This window comes from Oncorhynchus masou, chromosome 13, assembly GCF_036934945.1.
Source record: "Oncorhynchus masou masou isolate Uvic2021 chromosome 13, UVic_Omas_1.1, whole genome shotgun sequence".
In the NCBI taxonomy this organism is placed as follows: Eukaryota; Metazoa; Chordata; class Actinopteri; order Salmoniformes; family Salmonidae; genus Oncorhynchus; species Oncorhynchus masou.
Window position 1 is genome coordinate 26,236,029 of NC_088224.1, and position 21,689 is coordinate 26,257,717.

The 21,689-nt window shown below is 42.4% G+C and overlaps 1 protein-coding gene across 1 annotated transcript; it reads right to left on the reverse strand.

Annotated features, from left to right (window-relative positions):
• Positions 1-13,605, reverse strand: LOC135552017 (transmembrane protein 106B-like). Its single transcript, XM_064983362.1, has 8 exons — positions 13,506-13,605; positions 9,413-9,595; positions 7,417-7,480; positions 7,107-7,266; positions 6,663-6,803; positions 5,766-5,815; positions 2,274-2,327; positions 1-2,137 (listed from the first exon to the last, which is right to left on the reverse strand). Exons 2-8 carry the CDS (start codon positions 9,585-9,587, stop codon positions 1,978-1,980), a joined length of 804 nt encoding a protein of 267 aa, XP_064839434.1. The 5' UTR covers positions 9,588-9,595; positions 13,506-13,605; the 3' UTR covers positions 1-1,977.
• Positions 13,606-21,689: the final 8,084 nt, after the last annotated feature.

The window sequence follows — 21,689 nt, forward strand, 5'->3', positions numbered from 1 at the left end:
TGTGGTGCCAACTTTATTCATGCTATTACATTTCTTCCTGAAAGCATGACAACATACCTAGGTAGGACAACATTTTATATGTGATGAAACGCAAATAACAAATAAAACTGAATTTATACTCTTTAAAAACAGCTTATATTTATATCTTGTCAAATAGTTGTTAATCAGAATAAAATGTATCTACCCCACAGAAGTAGACATTCAGAAAGAACAACCTCATCAGATCATTAAAACCACTCTTCTTCTTGATGTACCAATAGTATTTCAAGTCTTCACTCGATCCTAACATTCCATCAAAAGCTGAACCACTCTTCCATACACGATTAAGGTGTATGATTAGGAACAAAAAGTAAATGTGCTCTACGATAACCTAGGAAACTGATAATTACATAGTTTGATTATTCATTAAGAAATTCAAGGTATATTTATATCTATGAAAGAGGGTAGTTTAAATTCATTTGAGTTCATATTTCAAAAAAGGTTCTCTACAACGTAGGTAGGAATCATATTACAAAAGTTGTATTAAAACAGGTTGTTTTCATTAAATCTAGGCAGTTCTACAAACTCAACTGAGTTTGATAGGCGGGGAAGTAAATTATCAAAACGCAGTTCCTTGCAGGTTATTAATAAATCCTCTATGTATATCACGAAAATGGATCAGATGGAATGTAAACATTCAGTTGGTCAAATACAAATCAGCAGTAGGTACGGATCGCAAAACATTACGCAACTCCCTCGTGGGCACAAACAGAGGAGTAAATTACTGATAAGGAATCACTATCAATCAATATTTTACCAATTGGGAACAGAGTGGTGGAAGGAACTTAATATCTTAAAATCTACTAAATTTCAGGGATAGAAGCCTTTCAATTCACGTTAACGGATCACACACACACACACACACACACACACACAACGGATCTCAGTAAACTGGTCCAAATTCACAGATTGTACAGAGCCCGCTAAAGGAGAACCTGGTCATTATAAGCTGAGCAATTCTGGAAACGCCACATTCTGGCTTCATCTCAAATGGCACCTTATTTCCTATATCAGGGGAATTCAACTCTAACCCGACGAGGTCCAGAGCCTGCTGGTTCTCTGTTCTACCTGATAATTGCACCCCACCTGTTGTCCCAGGTCTAAATCAGTCCATGACTAGAGGGGAACAATGAAAACCCACAATGGAACTGGCTTCGAGGTCCAGAGTTGAGTTTGAGGGCCCTATATAGCGCACTACCTTTGGACAGAGCCCGAGTAGTGCTATATAGGGGATTGTGATTTACCAGCAGATTTAAAATGGACTAGATTAATGTCTTGAGAACACACACACTTGTGTTAAAACAGGTTTAAACTTTGAGAATAGAAGACTGGTCCCAGATCTGTTGGCTCAACTTCTCTGACAATCATAATGATTTGAGATCAGATTACTGAGAGAACTCTTTCAGAGGTTATCCTCATCCATAGACAGGAAAGGGTTGTTACTTCATATACATTTACAGTTCAAAGTGGTTTGGAGGAGTCGGAGTGGCATCGTGAAATGTTACATTGTCACAGTGACAGGTTGAATTTGAACTGCATTAATAAAGTGCATAATGGTTTGATACTGAAACATTGTGGTAGTGTTAATACATTTTAAACAAGTATTTTTCCCCTCAACTGCACATTTGGCAGATACTCCCAACAAAATGGTAAGCCAACACAGAAATGCATGACAGTGGGGTCTTTATCAGTAGATAGATGGTGAAGAGGAAGGAGAAACAGTGTACCATCTTCGGCTGGGGTGGCTAACCCCCATCCCTGAGAGCTACTGGGTGGACACGTTAGAGCAGGGATAAACATTCTATATCCTGCTGATCAGCTGTGTTAGAGAAGGGCTGGAACAATAGCCTACACACACACAGCTCCTCTCCAGATTTGGCAGGTTTCCTAGATCCCTGATCTAAGACTAGCATCCAAGGACCCTCACCAGGACTGGGCTCAGGTCAGGTAGGGGGGCAAGTATGGGGGTATTGGGGCATTAGACACCTTGTGCTGCTCCCCCCTCACAGTGGTGGTGTTACCTCCACAGTCTACATACTGGTACATCTCCTGAGTAACCTGCTCCATGTGGCCAAAGTACACTGTGGTCACAGTCACCCTGGAAACAGGATTATTCAATATATTATTGACAAGTATTACAAGTACATTAACAAGTATTACATGGGAGAATGGGAACCAGGCTTCTGTGGTCCTGTATGAATATTTAAAGAGAGATGTGCAGACAGAGTACTTACTGCATCATAACCACAATGTTGTGCACCTTTATGGTCTGTAGGGTGCAGTAATCACTGGGAAAAAGAAGAACAGAAGCTTCAGTCAGATTGGCGGTTTCACGTGTTAAGAAAAAAATAAATAATAATCATCTTGTCCACCAGCTGGCTCTTTCTCTGTCAAACAGTCTGCTTTCACAGAGTTTCAGAAAGGGACTTGAAAGGAGCCTATTACTGACCTTTCAGTCCATCAGCATACCCCTTGAACCACCCCTATACGTTGTGGATTTCAAAGCAGGAGCAGTGCAAGTGAAAGGCTAAACAAGAAATGAAGTTTGGGAAATCGGAAAGTATGAATTTAAGACAGGGGTCTTCAACCTTTTCTTGCGCAGGGACCCCTTCGCAGGAAAAATGGTGACCCCAAAAATGGATTTTGAATTGCCCACATAATAAATGGAAGTATAAACTCTATTATGTAGAAAAGAAACTGCAAACACATGTTCTCTAAGAGCTGCTGTTTAAAATAAAAGGTTACATAAAAATGTCCAAGTCAAGAAAGCTTACCGGCAGCACTTTTCACAGGTGCTTTTTTTAAAGCCTACAGTTGAAGTCGGAAGTTTACATACACCTTAGCCAAATACATTTAAACTCAGTTTCACAATTCCTGACATTTATTCCTAGTAAAAATTCCCTGTTTTAGGTCAGTTTAGATAACCACATTGTTTTAAGAATGTGAAATGTCAGAATAATAGGAGAGAGAATTATTTATTTCATCTTTCATCATATTTCCAGTGGGTCAGAAGTTTACATACACTCAATTAGTATTTGGTGGCGTTGTCTATAAACTGTTTAACTTGGGGCAAAGGTTTTGGGTAGCTTTCAACAATAAATTGGCTGAATTTTGGTCCATTCCTCCTGACAGAGCTGGTGTAACTGACTTGTAGGCATCCTTGCTCGCATGCACTTTCAGTTCAGGGCTTTGTGATGGCCACTCCAACACCTTGACTTTGTTGTCCTTAAGCCACAACTTTGGAATTATTCTTGGGGTCATTGTCCATTTAGAAGACCCATTTGCGACCAAGCTTTAACTTCCTGACTGATATCTTGAGATGTTGCTTCAATATATCTACATAATTTTCCTCCTCATGATGCTATTTATTTTGTGAAGTGCAGGATACTGCCACCCCAGTGCTTCACGATTGAGATGGTGCTCTTCGGCTTGCAAACCTCTCCCTTTTCCCTCCAAACACAACAATGGTCATTACGGCCAAAAAGTTATATTTTTGTTTCATCAGACCAGAAGATATTTCTAAATTAAAAAAGATATTTGTCCACATGTGCAGTTGCAAAACGTAGTCTGGCTTTTTAATGACGGTTTTGGCTTCTTCCTTGCTGAGCGGCCTTTCAGGTTATGTCGATATAGAAGTCATTTTACTGTGGATATAGATACTTTATTATCTGTTTCCTCCAGCATCTTCAGGAGGTCCTTTGCTGTTGTTCTGGGATTGATTTGCACTTGTTGCACCAAAGTACCTTCATCTCTAGGAGACAGAATGCGTCTCCTTCCTGAGCAGTATGACGCCTGCGTAGTTCCATGGTGTTTGTACTTGCGTACTATTGTTTGTACAGATGAACGTGGTACCTTCAAGCATTTGGAAATTGCTCCCAAGAATGAACCAGACTTGTGGAGGTCTACAATTTTTTTCTGAGGTCTTGGCTGATATCTTTTGATTTTCCAATGATGTCAAGCAAAGAGGCACTGGGTTTGAAGGTAGACCTTGAAATACATCCACAGGTACACCTCCAATTGACTTAAAGGATATCTTGAATAGGCTTCCTATTTCACAACAAAGCATCCTTCACTCATGCTGCTAAACATACCCTAATAAAACTGACTATTCTACCGATCCTCGACTTCGGCGATGTAATTTACAAAATAGCCTCCAACACTCTACTCAGCAAATTGTATGCAGTCCATCACAGTGCCATCCGTTTTGTCACCAAAGTCCCATATACTACCCACCACTGCAACCTGTATGCTCTTGTTGGCTGGCCCTAGCTTCATATTCGTCATCAAACCCACCTGGTCAGGTCATCTATAAGTCTTTGCTAGGTAAAGCTCCGCCTTATCTCAGCTCACTGGTCACCATAGCAGCACCCACCCGTAGCAGGTATATCTCATTGGTCACCACCAAAGCCAATTTCTCCTTTGGCCGCCTTTCCTTCCAGTTCTCAGCTGCCAATGACTGGAACTAAATGCAAAAATCACTGAAGCTGGGGACTCATACCTCCCTCACTACCTTTAAGCACCAGCTGTCAGAGCAGCTCACAGATCACTGCACATAGTCCATCTGTAAAAGCCCATCCAACTATCTCATCCCCTATACTGTATTTGCACCCCTGTATCTCTACTTGCACACTCATCTTCTGCACATCTATCACTCCAGTCTTTAATTGCTATATTGTAATTATTTTGCCACTATGGCCTATTTATTGACTTACCTCCCTTATTTGCACACACTGTATATGGACATTTTCTTGTATTATTGACTGCATGTTTGTTTATTCCATGTGTAACTCTGTAGTTGTTTGTGTCACACTGCTTTGCTTTATCTTGGCCAGGTCGCAGTTGTAAATGAGAACTTATTCTCAACTAGCCTACCTGGTTAAATAAACGTGATTTTTTTTATTTTTTGGACTATCAGAAGCTTCTATAGCCATGATATCCTTTTCTGGAAATGTCCAAGCTGTTTAAAGGCACAGTCAACTTAGTGTATGTAAAAATATATTTGTGATACAGTGAATTATAAGTGAAATAATCTGTCTGTAAACAATTGTTAGAAAAATTACTTGTCATGCACAAAGTAGATGTCCTAACCGACTTGCCAAAACTATAGTTTGTTAACAAGAAATTTGTGGAGTGGTTAAAAAACGAGTTTTAATGACTCCAACCTAAGTGTATGTAAACTTCCGACTTCAACTGTATGTCAGATATTCCATGGAGTGTAACTGGCTCAATATATGAAGTTTACGAAATAAAGTTGACATAAGATATTATCCTTTCTATTGTAGGTATGTAATAATAAATTAAAATTGGTTGCTAGCGATACATCCATACAAAAATAATTAAAAAAATTCTCATGGACCCCTGGTTAAATACCCTTGATCTAAAAATACGTCTTCACATAAACGTTATATGCCGAAGATCAGAATCAATTGGGCTTCCAAAAAGACATATGGGTCGGTGAGATCCAACATGGCTATTCACTGCAGATTTAATCCAGCTGTGACAGGCTCTCTGTCCCTCTCCAGCCTTTAGCATGTGCCCCTTTCAAGTCACACTTTAGTGTCCCGTGGTTTCCAGGCTCTATATGCAGTAACATATGAGCCTGGGGACGAGGTTAAGCAAGAACTGAAAGAGGACTCCACACTGCAATCTGTACTCCCATAGGATTTATTTTAAACATCTCGACCATTAGGCTCCCTGTGTTCTCATAATACTAGTACTGTACTTACTACATGTAGCTCATCTCGTCTGCTATAATGGCGGGAACCATGTAGTCAACCTGGGAACAACAACACACAGGGTTATGATCAAAAAGGTGACATGGAGAAAGAGTGCTCTCAGAACAAAAAAAAGGAAATTGACCTGAAATCCTCACTGTGACAAGGGATGCAGGACAGCGAAGAGGTGTCTGAATCTAGTACAAAAAACCCCAGCTAGGGGTTGTTGGATCTTGAATTTAGTGAAACTGGAGTTTCTGCTGCACGTCCAATAATGATCGCTGTGTAATAACCACACTACTACAGTGCAGTTCGTGTTATTCCCAGTGGTGAAAGTAGAATTGTAAGGGCCTAATCATAGAATTACATATAGAAACCTTATTAGGATCTCCGTGTGCCTCGTCGTAAAGATGTCACTTAACTTTAACTATTACTGTAGCATAAATACAACCAGTCATGTTTTTATCCGATTGTCAAACAATCACTTCAAAGGGCTCATATACTAGCTACCCACCCACATTCATCCACTGGCAACATATTACCAGCCTCCAAACAGTGGTGAATGGAAAGAGTCATCTGTTACAATGTAATGACATTTAGGCCAAAATGTATGTGTCCACTGCTGCCTGCGCGTGTCTCGGCGATGGCCACAGATCTCTGCCTTGGCAAAATGTCAGTGTTATCGACAAACCACATCACATTTTGCGGCATAGGCTATGTCACCTGTTTTCATGCCACTGACCTGCAGTAATGATACAAAGTGGTGTAATAGTCTACAATTGTCTTGACATTTTGTTTACAATTGTTGTGGTCAGCTCATGTATCCCAGCTATATATTTTGCCTGGACACTGTACCCCCCCCCCCCCTGGTTATTGCAGAGTTGTTACCGTGTTATTAGAGTTGTGTACCTGCTGCAAGCCCAGAGGACTGATAGCGGTGCTGTTATTGATGCGGGACTTCCCGATTACTGTGTTGAAGAACTGGACCTGGGCTGTGATGTTAGACACCTCTACACTGTAGTAGTTGTTATTGGTGATATTCAGAGTGTTCTGGAATGAAGAAGAATATTTTGTAATTTTATGATCACAGAAATTCATCTTTTCACACAAACACACAGGAAACCAGAGTTAGCCAGTGCGGCAACCCTGGTGCAGTTTAGGAGTTAAGTGCCTTGCTCAAGGGCTCAATCGCCGGGGATGGCAGGATACCTAGAATCCCATTATATTTGTGACCCAACACCAGCAACCTTTGGAGCAAAGAACCGGTTGATAAGGATAAACAGTCTCCTCCTGTAACTGTCCTACTTGATACAAATCATCATGGTGTGGTTAGAACATAGGAGAGAGGCTCACCGTCACATTGAGGTAGACAATCCTCTTATCCTCATCGTAGGTGACGAAGACAGACTTGACGCCCCCGTAAGAGACGTCTATGGTACGAGGGAATAGGAAGAAGACAGCCAGGCTGGACAGCAGCAGACACACAGCCACTGAGGCCATCACATACAGCTTTCTGTGAAAGAGAGAGCCAAAGGCAGGGTCAGAAGTAGCAGGATACAAAGAATATTGCAAGAAAGGAATAGTTACTTGCAAAGTTGCAGTCACATGGGAAAACATTATTGTGAAGTTTAGCCTATAGCTACCAACCCAACATTCCACTTACGTTCTCCTGGGCCTGAGTCTCTGGTCACTGTATGGAATCAATGCCACCAGCTGGTTCTCTTGGCCTGTGTAATGCAAGGAAATATTTAAACTAATCATCTGACATAACTCCAACATTACAGCAATTCTAGGAATGTAACGATTGACCAACAGGCATCAGTCCCTGGTTCAACTGTTTAAGATATGAGTGCATCGATTCGCGGGAGCCCAAACCGATTCAAATCCGGTTCACAAATGTTTGTTTTTTTACTCGCAATTGTATGTCCCCCATCCAAAAATAGCTCTAAATCTTGTGACTGAAATTAGCAGCCTATCATTGATCTCCAAGTCATAACTGTGCACACAGAGATCCGCAACTCAAGGCAACGAGAGCCTATCCCTGATCTAATATTTGTGTATCTGCGTAGCACCTTCAGCACTTAAGCCATTTTACAATTGTTTTCTCAATGTCAAAACATAAGCTTTATTAGTTAGGTGACAAATGTAATTTGGGTAATGGTTAACAAATGCGCTGTATGGTGTTTTACAGGCAGAGTGAAGGCTACCGGAGTGAACACGACTCACATCTTGCTGAATGAACAGCTTAATGCTAATTAGTGCTTTTCAATTGCCAGGTTCACCATAAGATATACTGACCAGTCAAAAGTTGACAACCCTACTCATTCAAGGGTTTTTATTTTCTACTATTTTCTACATTGTAGAATAATAATGAAGACAACAAAACTATGAAATAACAAATATGGAATCATGTAGTAACCAAAAAAATTGTTCTCCAAATCAAAATATATTTATAGTTCAGATTCTTCAAAGTAGCCACACTTTGCCTTGATAACAGCTTTGCACACTCTTGGCATTCTCTCAACCAGCTGCATGAGGTAGTCAACCTGGAATGCATTTCAATTAACAGGTGTGCCTTCTTAAAAATTTAAATTGTGTAATTAATTTCCTTCTTAATGCATTGTGTGACACGGTAGGGGTGGTATTCAGCAGATGGTCTTTTACCAAATGAGTCAAGAAGTCAATATTTTGTCAAAAAGAGCTCAACTAAGCAAAGAGACATGACAGTCCATGATTACTTTAAGATATGAAGGTCAGTCAATACGGAAAATTTCAAGAACTTTGAAAGTACAGTTGCAAAAACCATCAAGCACTATTGAAACTGGCTCTCATGTGGACCACCACAGGAAAGGAAGACCCCGAGTTACCTCTGCTGCAGAGGATAAGTTCATTAGAGTTACCAGCCTCTGAGAAATCGAAGCCCAAATAAATGCTTCAGAGTTCAAGTAACGGATACATCTCAACATCAACTGTTCCGATGAGACTGTCGAATTGCCTCAAAAAAACACTACTAAAGGTCACCAATAAGAATAAGAGACTTGCTTGGGCCAAGAAACATGAGCAATGGACATTAGACCGGTGGAAATGTCCTTTGGTCTCCACAATCACCCAACCTCAAAAGCAGCCAACAAGTGCTCAGCATATGTGGGAACTCCTTCAAGACTGTCAGAAAAGCATTCCTCATGAAGCTGGTTGAGAGAATTGCAAGAGGGTGTAAAGCTGTCATCAAGGCAACGGGTGGCTACTTTGAAGAAACTATTTTATAATTTTTTTACATGTTTTTTAGGGATGCACGATATATTGGTCGAGCAGTCATGAAAGAGTAAAAAAAAAAAATTCGGCGAGACAACTCAAAAGGCGAAATCCATTAAAGCCAAGATAATGGAATCAATTTCCCTTGATAATCAACCGTACTCTGTCGTGGGTGATGTTGGCTTTCGCCGACTGGTCGAGCACCGGTTAACACTACCAAGTGCGCTATTTTTCAGATGTTGCCCTACCGGAGTTACACAGTAATAGCGTCACTGCTATTGACTTCACAACATACATACTAATGTAAACTCACTCACCTCTAGGTATCCTCCCAGTGCCCTGGTAGCTGGGACATGTGACGCTGTCCCTGCCAGTGAACTCTAAATAAGTATGCGTGTGGTGCTCACCTCTAGGTATCCTCCCAGTGCCCTGGCAGCTGGGACATGTGACGCTGTCCCGGCCTGTGAACTCTACGTAGGGGAACTGGGACACGTCCTCTCTCTTCCCATCATCGTCCTGAGTGGTGGTCAGGGAGTCATCGTAGCATGCCTGCATGGACAGGAGGGAGAAGGCCTTCCCCATGGTCACACCTGGAGGAGGAGGGGGTCAAAGGTTACTGGTCGGCATTTGACATGTTTAAAAAATATATTTACATTGGAATGCTAAGACAATCAAGGCAGTTTAAATAATGACATTTAGACTTCTGTTTTCAAGAGTACCTTGATGGGAGAACTACAGCAGCTTGCAGAAGTATTCAACCCCTGGCATTTTTCCTATTTTGTTGCCCTACAACCTGGAATTAAAATAGATTTTTGTGGGAGTTTGTATCATTTGATTTACATAGCATGCCTACCACTTTAAAGACGCTAAATTACCCCAAGAGACTTGCAGCTGTATGTCTCTACAAGCTTGGCACATCTAGCCACTGGGATTTTTGCCCATTCAAAGCAAAACTGCTCAAGCTCCTTCAAGTTGGGTGGGTTCCGCAATATTTAAGTCATACCACAGATTCTCAATTGGATTGAGGTCTGGGCTTTGACTCGGCCATTCCAAGACATTTAAACGTTTCCCCTTAAAGCACTCGAGTATTGCTTTAGCAGTATGTTTAGGGTCATTGTCCTGCTGGAAGGTGAACCTCCGTCCCAGTCTAAAATCTCTGAAAGACAAAACCAGGTTTCCCTCAAGCATTTCCCTGTATTTTTCACCATCCATCAGTCCTTCAATTCTGACCAGCTTCCCAGTCCCTGCCGATGAAAAAGATAGTTATGGTGTTCTCAGGGTGATGAGAGGTGTTGGGTTTGCGCCAGACACAGCATTTTTCTTGATGCCCAAACAGCTCAATTTTAGTCTCATCTGACCAGAGTACATTCTTCCATATTTTGGGGGGAGTCTCCCACTTGCCTTTTGCCAAACGTCTCTTTGTTGCGCCTCTGATTAATTCCCTACTTGCCTGGGCCGCCGTGAGTTTTGGTGGGCGGCCCTCTCTTGGCAAGTTTGTTGTGGTGCCATATTCTTTCAATTTTTTAATAATGGATTTAAATGGTGTTCTGTGGGTTGTTCAAAGTTTTGGATATTTTTTTATAACCCAACCCTGATCTGTACTTCTCCACAACTTTGTCCCTGACCTGTTTGGAGAGCTCCTTGGTCTTCATGGTGCCGCTTGCTTGGTGGTGCTCCTTGCTTAGTGGTGTTGCAGACTCTGGGGCCTTTCAGAAAAGGTGTATATATATACACTGAGATCATGTGACAGATGATGTGACAGATTGCACGCAGGTGGACTTTATTTAACTAATCATGTGACTTCTGAAGGTAATTGGTTGTACCAGATCTTATTTAGGGGTTTCATATCAAAGGGGGTGAATACATATGCACGCACCACTTTTCTGTTTTAAACAAGTACTTTTTTTCATTTCACTTCACTAATTTGTGTATGTCCATTACATGAAATCCAAATAAAAATCCATTTAAATTGCAGGATGTAATGCAACAAAACAGGAAAAACACCAAGAAGGATGAATACTTTCACAATGCACTGTAAATCCCACAAATGTTAATACATTTTTTGTTTAATAAGTGAGGGCCATCATCCCCTACATTTTCTTACTGGTTGCTTGCTTTGAGGACAATACAGTGCCACGGCCCGCTACCAAAACCTGCGGACTCTCCTTCACTGCAGCCAACGTGAGTAAAACATTTAAAACGTGTTAACCCTCGCAAGGCTGCCGGCCCAGATGGCATCCCCAGCCATGTCCTCAGATCATGTGCAGACCAGCCGGCTGGTGTGTTTACGGACATATTCAATCAATCCTTATCCCAGTCTGCTGTTCCCACCTGCTTCAAGAGGACCACCATTGTTCCTGTTCCCAAGAAAGTGAAGGTAACTGAGCTAAATGACTATCGCCCCGTAGCACTCACTTCCGTCATCATGAAGTGCTTTGAGAGACTTGTCAAGGACCATATCACCTCCACTCTACCTGACACCCTACCCACTCCAATTTGCTTACCGCCCCAATAGGTCCACAGACGACGCAATCACACTACACACTGCCTTAACCCATCTGGACAAGAGGAATACCTATGTATGAATGCTGTTCATCGACTACAGCTCAGTATTTAACACCATAGTACCCTCCAAACTCGTCATTAATCTCGAGACCCTGGGTCTTAACCTCGCCCTGTGCAACTGGGTCCTGGACTTCCTGCCCCCAGGTGGTGAGGGTAGGTAACAACATCTCCATCCTGCTGATCCGCAACACTGGGGCCCCACAAGGGTGCGTTCTCAATCCTCTCCTGTACTCCCTGTTCACCCATGACTTGGTGGCCATGCACGCCTCCAACTCAATCATCAAGTTTGCAGACGACACTACAGTGGTAGGCTTGAATACCAACAACGATGAGATGGCCTACAGGGAGGAGGTGAGGGCCCTCGGAGTGTGGTGTCAGGAAAATAACCTCACACTCAATATCAACAAAACAAAGGAGATGCTAGTGGACTTCAGGAAACAGCAGAGGGATTAGCCCCCTATCCACATCAACGGGACAGTAGTGGAGAAGGTGGAAAGTTTTAAGTTCCTCGGCGTACACATCACGGACAAACTGAAATGGTTCACCCACACAGACAGCGTGGTGAAGAAGGTGCAGTAGCGCCTCCTCAACCTCAGGAAGCTGAAGAAATTTGGCTTGTCATCAAAAACACAAACTTTTACAGATGCACAATCAAGAGCATCCTGTCGGGCTGTATCACCGCCTGGTACGGCAACTGCTCCGCCCACAACCCTAAGGCTCTCCAGAGGGTAGTGAGGTCTGCACAACGCATCACCAGAGGCATACTACCTACCCTCCAGGGCACCTACAGCACCCGATGTCACAGGAAGGCCAAAAAGATAATCAAAGACAACAACCACCCAAGCCACTGCCTGTTCACCCCGCTATCATCCAGAAGGCGAGGTCAGTACAGGTGCATCAAAGCAGGGTCCGAGAGACTGAAAAACAGCTTCTATCTCAAGGCCATCAAACTGTTAAACAGCCATCACTAACATTGAGTGGGTGCTGCCAACATACTAACTAATCTCCAGCCACTTTAATAAAATAAAAAAATGGATGTAATAAATGTATCACTAGCCACTTTAAACAATGCCACTTTATATAATGTTTACATTCCCTACATTACTCATTTCATATGTATCGCTCATTCATATATTTTTATGAACATATTCTTATTCCTTTACACTTGTGAAATTGTTAGGTTAGATTACTTGTTAGATATTACTGCATAGTCGGAACTAGAAGCACAAGCATTTCGCTACACTCGCAGTAACATCTGCTAACCATGTGTATGTGACAAATAAAATGTGATTCGACCAGCTCGGGAACCGGAATGCATAGCGGATAAGGTATGGTGGGATTCGAGATGGTCGATGATCTGTTTGCTCAATTGGTTTTTGAATACTTTAAAAGGGCAGGGCAGGATAGATATAGGTCTGTAACAGTTTGGGTCTAGAGTGTCTCTGCCTTTGAAGAGGGCGATGACCGCGGCCGCTTTCCAATCTTTAGGAATCTCAAACGATACGAAAGACATGTTGAACAGACTAGTAATAGGGGTTGCGACAATGGCGGCGGATAATTTTAGGAAGAGAGGGTCGAGATTGTCTGATTTGTAGGAATCCAGATTCTGCAGCCCTTTCAGGACATCAGCTGTCTGGATTTGGGTGATTGCTAAATAACGTTAGCCAATTAAGCTCAATTGAGTTTCCTCATTCGGTTATCAAGAACCATGGTTGTCGACTGGTTTGTAAACTAGCTAGCTGGTTTGTAAATGAGCTCGTTAGTAAATAAACTATCATAACACAAGCTGGCTAAAGTTAGCTAGATAGCGAAAATGACAGCAACAGGCTAACGATATTAGCAGCAGGCCAGTGCTGTTTGATTTGCACTGGAATTAAATGACACATACTTAACTGCATACTATTCATAACGGTAAATTACTATTGTCCATCTTACCAGAATACGATTGAAGTTTTTCGTTGTAATTGTTTAAGCTTATGCAGTTCTTGTTTATCTATCAAACAAACTGACACGCGCAGTGCATTTCGGGTGAAGACGTAACTGTCTTTTTCTTAGATGAGGTTTAAATGGCAGTTGGCATTCAACAAATGTTGCATTACCGCCACCTACTAGACTGGAGTACAACTCCCTCATACTTAGTTTGAAAAAATAAATAAAATACAATCTACCACAACTCTGACAAAACATTTTTTAATAAAAATGAAATAATAATAAATAAAACTACCCTACTGCAATATTTACTGCAATATTTACATCTACTATTTACATCTTCAGGCCAACAGCCTGAAAGGATGTGACACCACCACTTAACACACCCTGTAACTCTTCTGATGTCAAGTCTTGCACACCCATATACCTCTCTGCAGCTGCCAACACAACCTCAATTTTCTGTGACTTACATTCAATCCCTGCAGTACAGTTGTTAACCATTGCTATAAAGGATAAAAATCCAATCTTACTAAAACATATATCACTTGTTGGCCTCCTCTCAGGATCCCTCCCCCTTGACCCATCTTCCTCTACTTTCTTCACTACCTCAGCATATGATAACTTCTGCACTATAACCCTGGAAACCCCAACCTGTCTCTCTCGCTCCGGACAATTCTGATCCCCAGCCCCATGGGCACCCCTACAATTAATTAATTATATCACTACTTTCCCAAATTCTACCCATTCCTTATGTCTCATGCCCTTCTGCACACTTTTCACACCTAGGAATATCCCTCCTACACACTGCTGCCACATGCCCATAAGCTTGACACCTGTAGCAACGTAATGTAATTGGCACAAAAGCTCGTACGGGATAACTTATACAGTGGGGCAAAAAAAGTATTTAGTCAGCCACCAATTGTGCAAGTTCTCCCACTTAAAAAGATGAGAGAGGCCTGTAATTTTCATCATAGGTACACTTCAACTATGACAGACAAAATGAGAAAAATCCAGAAAATCACATTGTAGGATTTTCTATGAATTTATTTGCAAATTATGGTGGAAAATAAGTATTTGGTCACCTACAAACAAGCAAGATTTCTGGCTCTCACAGACCTGTAACTTCTTCTTTAAGAGGCTCCTCTGTCCTCCACTCGTTACCTGTATTAATGGCACCTGTTTGAACTTGTTATCAGTATAAAAGACACCTGTCCACAACCTCAAACAGTCACACTCTAAACTCCACTATGGCCAAGACCAAAGAGCTGTCAAAGGACACCAGAAACAAAATTGTAGACCTGCACCAGGCTGGAAAGACTGAATCGTTCCCCTGCGCCTGGCTTCCCTGCCACCAGCACGCACCCATTACACAAATGGAGTCAGCAGGAGAAGGTGCCCTGGCCATTGAGGTGGAGGAGCGCATCCTGGAGCATGCGCTTATGCTTCACCATCTTGGCACTGCCATGGATCGCGTTGTCCAGACAATGGACCGCTGGGAGAGACAGGGAATTCTTCCAGCGCCTCCACCAGCACAACCGTGGTCTCTCCTGAGCGCCACTTTCCTGCCTGAACCCAGTGGGATCCGTCTCTCCTTGCCCCAGGAGTAGGACGGGAGAGCTGCGAACTGCCAGGGATTCTTATTACAATTAGACCTATATCTGGCCACCGTCCACCCGGCTCCATCGGGCCATGAGAGGCTGTCTGCCCTCGTCTCGTGCCTCACTTGGATAGCCCTAGAGCGGAGAGAGGAAGATGCAGCGTTGGACCATTTTGAGGAGTTCACCCTCCGTTTCCGGGCAGTCTTCGACCACCTGCCTGAGGGTAGAGCGGCGGGTGAACTGGCGCGGGATGGAACAACAGGGCCCTGATCGACCATTACCACTGCAGTCTGCGCGAGGACGATCGTCGGGAGCTGGCCTGCAGAGACACCACATTCACTTTCGACCAGCTGGTGGACCTGTCCATCCGGCTGGACAACCTGCTGGCTACTCGCGGACGGGCGGTGCGCAGGGAGACCGGAGGGGGTTCCCGCTCATGCACCATCTGTGGCCGCAGAGGTCACACTGCCGGTCGGTACCGGGTTGGTACCTCTGGGAATCGAGGCAGCTGGCATGGCGCTCTAGTGTCACCCCAGGTGAGCCGGCACCATTCTCACCCAGAGCCCTCTGTTGCACATATGTTTGTGTCTGTCACTTTTCCTGAATTTTCCCTGCTTTCCCAGCATAGAGATCTAAAAGATATATTCCAAGATTCCTTAAACATTAAAATACATTTTTTAATACGATCACATTTTCACATATAACACGCTGTTACAAACACATAATACACTAACATATTGACCAGATAAATACTCTAACAGTCTAAAAATCTAGATAGGTGAAGAATCAATCATAGTCCTGCACAACTTTCCTATGTATTATATTTAAATGGTTTTAAAGTATTGTTTAAATGTATATATTGAAAGGTTTCTGGTTGCTCAGTTAAATTATTCAATTTCTTTATTGCTCTAAATCTAAATGTTATTTTGCCTATTTCTCTTTTCTGTCTGGATAACACATAGATGGTGGACAATCTGTTCCTAGCATTTACTGAATGTCTGTCTCTTACCAACTGAATACCGTTGTGAATAGAGTTTGGCCGTTTTAAAATGGTCTATATTATGAAATAAAATAGGCATGTTTTTTTAAATTCTCTTGTTGATTGATGACCAACAAAGAGCATTGTGCATGACTACAACAGAAGAACCCTATCTCCACCTGAAAACAATCCTTGCTGCTTTGCTCTGTTCAATCTGCAGCCTCCTAGTTTCACTTGCTTATGCATTTACCCAGACCACAGAACAGTAGTTCATCTGACTCTCAATTAATGCTTGTGTTATTTGCTTAAGAATCTTTACTGGTAAAAACGTACCTATCCTTCTGATCGTGCATGCAGTTTTACTATTTCTTTATATAGATTAGCTATTTGTCACGTTCTGACCATAGTTCTGTTATTTTATTCTTTGTTTTAGTATGGTCAGGGCGTGAGTTGGGGTGGGCAGTCTGTTTGTTTTTCTATGTTGGTTTTTGAGTTCGGCCTGGTATGGTTCTCAATCAGAGGCAGGTGTCGTTAGTTGTCTCTGATTGTGAATCATACTTAGGTAGCCTGGGTTTCACTTTTGGTTTATGGGTGTTTGTTTCCGTGTGAGTGTTTGGGCCACACAGTACTGTTTTGGTTTTTGTTCACATCGTTTAGAATAAATCATTATGAACACTTACCACGCTGCGCTTTGGTCCGATCCTTCTTCCACCTCTGAATGCCGTTACACTATTTGAGGTGACCATGATAAGCAGTTCTCTAGCTGCACTCCCAATTGTTTTGTTTGTGCCACTTCCTCAATTTGTACTCCTTCCATAATTAATTGTATCCCCATGCTAATTGTATCAACCATTTCCTGGGTGAACAGACCAACATAACATTGTTTTTCTTGGTGTTTAAAACAAGTTTGTTCTGGCAAACCCACTCCTTGATATTTTCCAAATCTACTTGTAGAGCTTGCTGTACCTGTTGAACCAATTGTCTTGCTGTATAAATTGTATCATCTGCAAATATAGTAGCTTGAGTTTCAGATAAGGCATAAGGAAGGTTGCTGGTAAATATTGAGTAAAGAAGTGGCCCAAGGCAGCTGCTCTGCGGTATTCCACAGTTTAAAGCATGAGGGGAAGAACATTAACCACTGATATAGGTGGACTGTTTCCTGTCAGGTAGATACCTCCTTAAAATCATAATGCATGAATTTTGTCAAAATGATTTCATGATCCACTAAATCAAATGCTGCACTAAAATCTATAAATAGTACACCCACAAACCTGCCATTATCCATAGCATTGAGCCACTGGTCAGTCATGTCAATCAATGCAGTGGTGGTGGAATGGTTTTTGCGATAAGCATGCTGACTGGCTTTAATCAGATCATTCTTTTCCATGTGCTCCCATATTTGTCTACTCACAATACCCTCCAATATCTTACTGAGTGAATGGAGTAGACTAATTGGTTGACTATTGGCAGGAGTAATGGGTACTTTGCTGTCTCTCGGAATAGGACACAGTTTAGCATGCTTCCATACATTTGCAAACATCCCCTTTTCCAGTGATCAATTAAATATATATTTCAGTGGAGCTGCAATCTGGGTTGCAGCATAGTGAAATAAAAATTGTCCACAAGATCATAACCTGTGGATTTACCATTGGGTAATGACTTCAATCGGTTCAACACCTCCTCTACTGACACCATTTGTAGACTAAAAAAGCAAGTTTTGTCGCACATAATATGATCATCAATTCATTGGACAATAGTTTGTTTGGAAGAATGGGTGTTTACATTATAGCTCAGTTAATGAATTTTCTTTGTAAAAAACATCTTCAAAATGTTTGGCAATATCAGCTGGTTTTGTTATTGTTCTCCCGCCAACCTCCACACTCGATGGGCATGATGAGATAGATGTACCAAGTAAACCCTTAACTGTGTTCCATACCTTTTTAGAATATTTTTTACAATAAATAAAAGCATTTTTGTAGAATAACAATTCAATTTAACTGCATAATTACGTAGTGTTCTATAATTCTATTCAACAATGTCTAGTTTAGATTTGGCTGCTAAGACTTTTGCCATATTTCTTTGAGAAAAAGCCTCACCCAGTTCATCATCAATCCATGGGGATGGATGAGCCCCAACTCTAGTCATTCTTACTGGGGCATAATGGTCCATTACCCCAGTGAGCAAATCAATAAAACATTCAGTAGCGTGATTTAAATCAGCCTCTAGATAATTCAGCTCCCAGGGTACCGCAGCCAAATGATTTTGAAATAGCTCGTGATTAAATATTTTTAAATGTCTCTTGACCACAATCCTTTGAACTTTGGTGTTCATGATTATGGTCACTATATTATGGTCTGTCCAGCCCACTGGCATTGATCTGGCTTTTAAGCATTGGAATTGTATATTACAGAAGATCAGTTCAATGCATGTGTCCGAACAGTGACCCAACGTAGTTGATGATCTAGTAGTGTCGTTAACCATTTGTTTCAAACAACAGTTCTCGGCATATCTCATCAATTTAGTTCTATTTGAATTATTAAGATCCTTACAATTTATAATAAAATCACCCAAGACAAATACATCTCTGTTACTATCTGTGGCCTGTTCAAACCCAGTGCATAAATCATCCAGACTGGACACCTTAGAGCTAGGAAGTCTATACAACAATATGGGTGCCTGCCTGGTGAGGCAGATGTACTTGAGCCCATAGTATATGATTCAGAATGTACAGAGCTACACCCCCACCATTCCTATTCCTGTCCCTTCTCAGTAGACTATATCCTTGATTGTTCATTTGTCCATCATTTACAGATGCATCTAAATGTGTTTCAGTCAAAGCCAAAATATGAATATTATTTATGTTGACCAAGTTAAAAACCTCAGGTATTTTGTTAGGAAGGCTACATACATTCACCTTAGCTGTATGCAACCCTTTCCTTGTCAAGTGGAGATCAATAGAGCATGTATTCATTATAGTTGAAGTTGTCATGACACGCTAGAACACACAAACTCAGATTTGAACATTGGATTAAAATAGCCAGGGAGTTACTCTAGAGTGCCGATTCAGTTGATGTAAAGTTTATCCATCAGCATGGAGACTTGTTGATACAGGCAACACTTTTCCTTCACGGTGGTGAAGTTCAATTCATCACTTGCGCTATAAACGCAACAAAGTCCACCTTCTTCACTATTACTGTGTAGGGATCTTTCTCCTGCATGACATTCACTGCAGACTGTTGGACATCCACTAACATATCCTCTACTCACTCCTTCTGCTATTTTCACTTCCATCACATAGGAGACCTGCTGGATGCCCCTGATCCTAGCTACTGCGACCTCCCTCATCCATACAGGGCACTCCGGAAACTCAGGAACATGATTCCCATTACAATAACAAACATTTTGCTACATCCACAATAACATCTGTTAAAGATGTGTATGTGACCAATAAAATGTGATTTGATTTCAAATTTGAATGACAATGTCAGGCATAGGTGTATAGGTGGCAGGGAAGTCAGGCGCAGGAGAGTCAAACGGAGTGTAAAATGGAGTCTTTTAATAAAGTCCACGTAACATGCTCCATAACACTAAAAGGTACATACATAAACAAACATGGGTACGAGAACCCGACGCGCACCTGTACAACATAAAACTACACTGACAATAAAACAATCTCTGACAAAGACATGAGGGGAAACAGAGGGTTAAATACACAACAGGTAATGAATGGGATTGAAAACAGGTGTGTGGTAAGACAAGACAAAACCAATGGAAAATGAAAAATGGATCAATGTTGGCTAGAAGACCGGTGACGTCGAACGCCGAGCACCGCCCGAACAAGGAGAGGCAACGACTTCGGCAGAAGTCATGACAGACAACAACATGCTTCATCTTACTCTCCTTTGACAAACACTTTCCACGTGAACAAACTTGTTACAATTGTATGGGGTAGTAAAATAAAATGCACCCCCCCCCCTACAATACATGTTTTGGATGAACAAATCATACTAATTACCAAAAATGTAAAAAATAAACACAAACAAAATTCACCCTACATTACATTTACATTTAAGTCATTTGGCAGACGCTCTTATCCAGAGCGACTTACAAATTGGTGAATTCACCTTATGACATCCAGTGGAACAGCCACTTTACAATAGTGCATCTAAATCATTTAAGGGGAGGGGGGGGTGAGAAGGATTACTTTATCCTATCCTAGGTATTCCTTAAAGAGGTGGGGTTTCAGGTGTCTCCGGAAGGTGGTGATTGACTCCGCTGTCCTGGCGTCGTGAGGGAGTTTGTTCCACCATTTGGGGGCCAGAGCAGCGAACAGTTTTGACTGGGCTGAGCGGGAACTGTACTTCCTCAGTGGTAGGGAGGCGAGCAGGCCAGAGGTGGATGAACGCAGTGCCCTTGTTTGGGTGTAGGGCCTGATCAGAGCCTGGAGGTACTGCGGTGCCGTTCCCCTCACAGCTCCGTAGGCAAGCACCATGGTCTTGTAGCGGATGCGAGCTTCAACTGGAAGCCAGTGGAGAGAGCGGAGGAGCGGGGTGACGTGAGAGAACTTGGGAAGGTTGAACACCAGACGGGCTGCGGCGTTCTGGATGAGTTGTAGGGGTTTAATGGCACAGGCAGGGAGCCCAGCCAACAGCGAGTTGCAGTAATCCAGACGGGAGATGACAAGTGCCTGGATTAGGACCTGCGCCGCTTCCTGTGTGAGGCAGGGTCGTACTCTGCGGATGTTGTAGAGCATGAACCTGCAGGAACGGGCCACCGCCTTGATGTTAGTTGAGAACGACAGGGTGTTGTCCAGGATCACGCCAAGGTTCTTAGCGCTCTGGGAGGAGGACACAATGGAGTTGTCAACCGTGATGGCGAGATCATGGAACGGGCAGTCCTTCCCCGGGAGGAAGAGCAGCTCCCTACTACGCTGAATTTCAAACAAAAACTGTACTATTCAGAGCAGCACCCTACTACGCTGAATTTCAAACAAAAACTGTACTATTCAGATCCCTACACTGTCACGACTTCCACCGAAGGTGGCTCCTCTCCCTGTTCAGGCGGCGCTCAGCGGTCGTCGTCGCCGGTCTACTAGCTGCCACCGATCCCTTTTCCTTTTCTCTTGGTTATGTCTGTTTTGTGTATCACCTGGTTTCACTTTGGTTAATTTGGGGAGGTATTTAATTCAACGTTTCCTTTGGGGTTTTGTGCGGGATTGTTTTTGTTGAACTGTCATTGAGTTTGGGGTTTCGTTTTATTTGCTCATGTTCTACAGGGGGGTTCCCTGGACTATGTCCAAGTGGGCATTTTCATTGCGATTACTGCAGCCCGGAGTCCTCACCGCATATCTCACATACCCAAGTTTGACATAAGTTGGGAGAACCACTTATAACCGATAGGCTTTACTCCTTCCTTCCTTCCTTTCTTCCTTCCTTCCTTCCTTCCTTCCTTCCTTCCTTCCTTCCTTGCTTCCTTCCTTCCTTCCTTCCTTCCTTCCTTCCTTCAGTCTATCATTAGATTCAATCAATGTGCGTCTACCACTCTTGGAATGTCCTCCCTAAACCACACAGCCTCTATGTCCATCAGATGACACCGGTGCCCTACTCTGAAAGT

Coding starts and splice junctions, on each gene's coding strand:
- LOC135552017 (XM_064983362.1), bottom strand. CDS start 9,587: ATGGGGAAGGCCTTCTCCCTCCTGTCCATGCAGGCATGCTACGATGAC. Junction 5,816..6,662: donor GTCCTCTGGGCTTGCAGCAG/GTACACAACTCT, acceptor TGTTGTTCCCAG/GTTGACTACATGGTTCCCGC. Junction 2,138..2,273: donor AACATTGTGGTTATGATGCA/GTAAGTACTCTG, acceptor TCCTGTTTCCAG/GGTGACTGTGACCACAGTGT.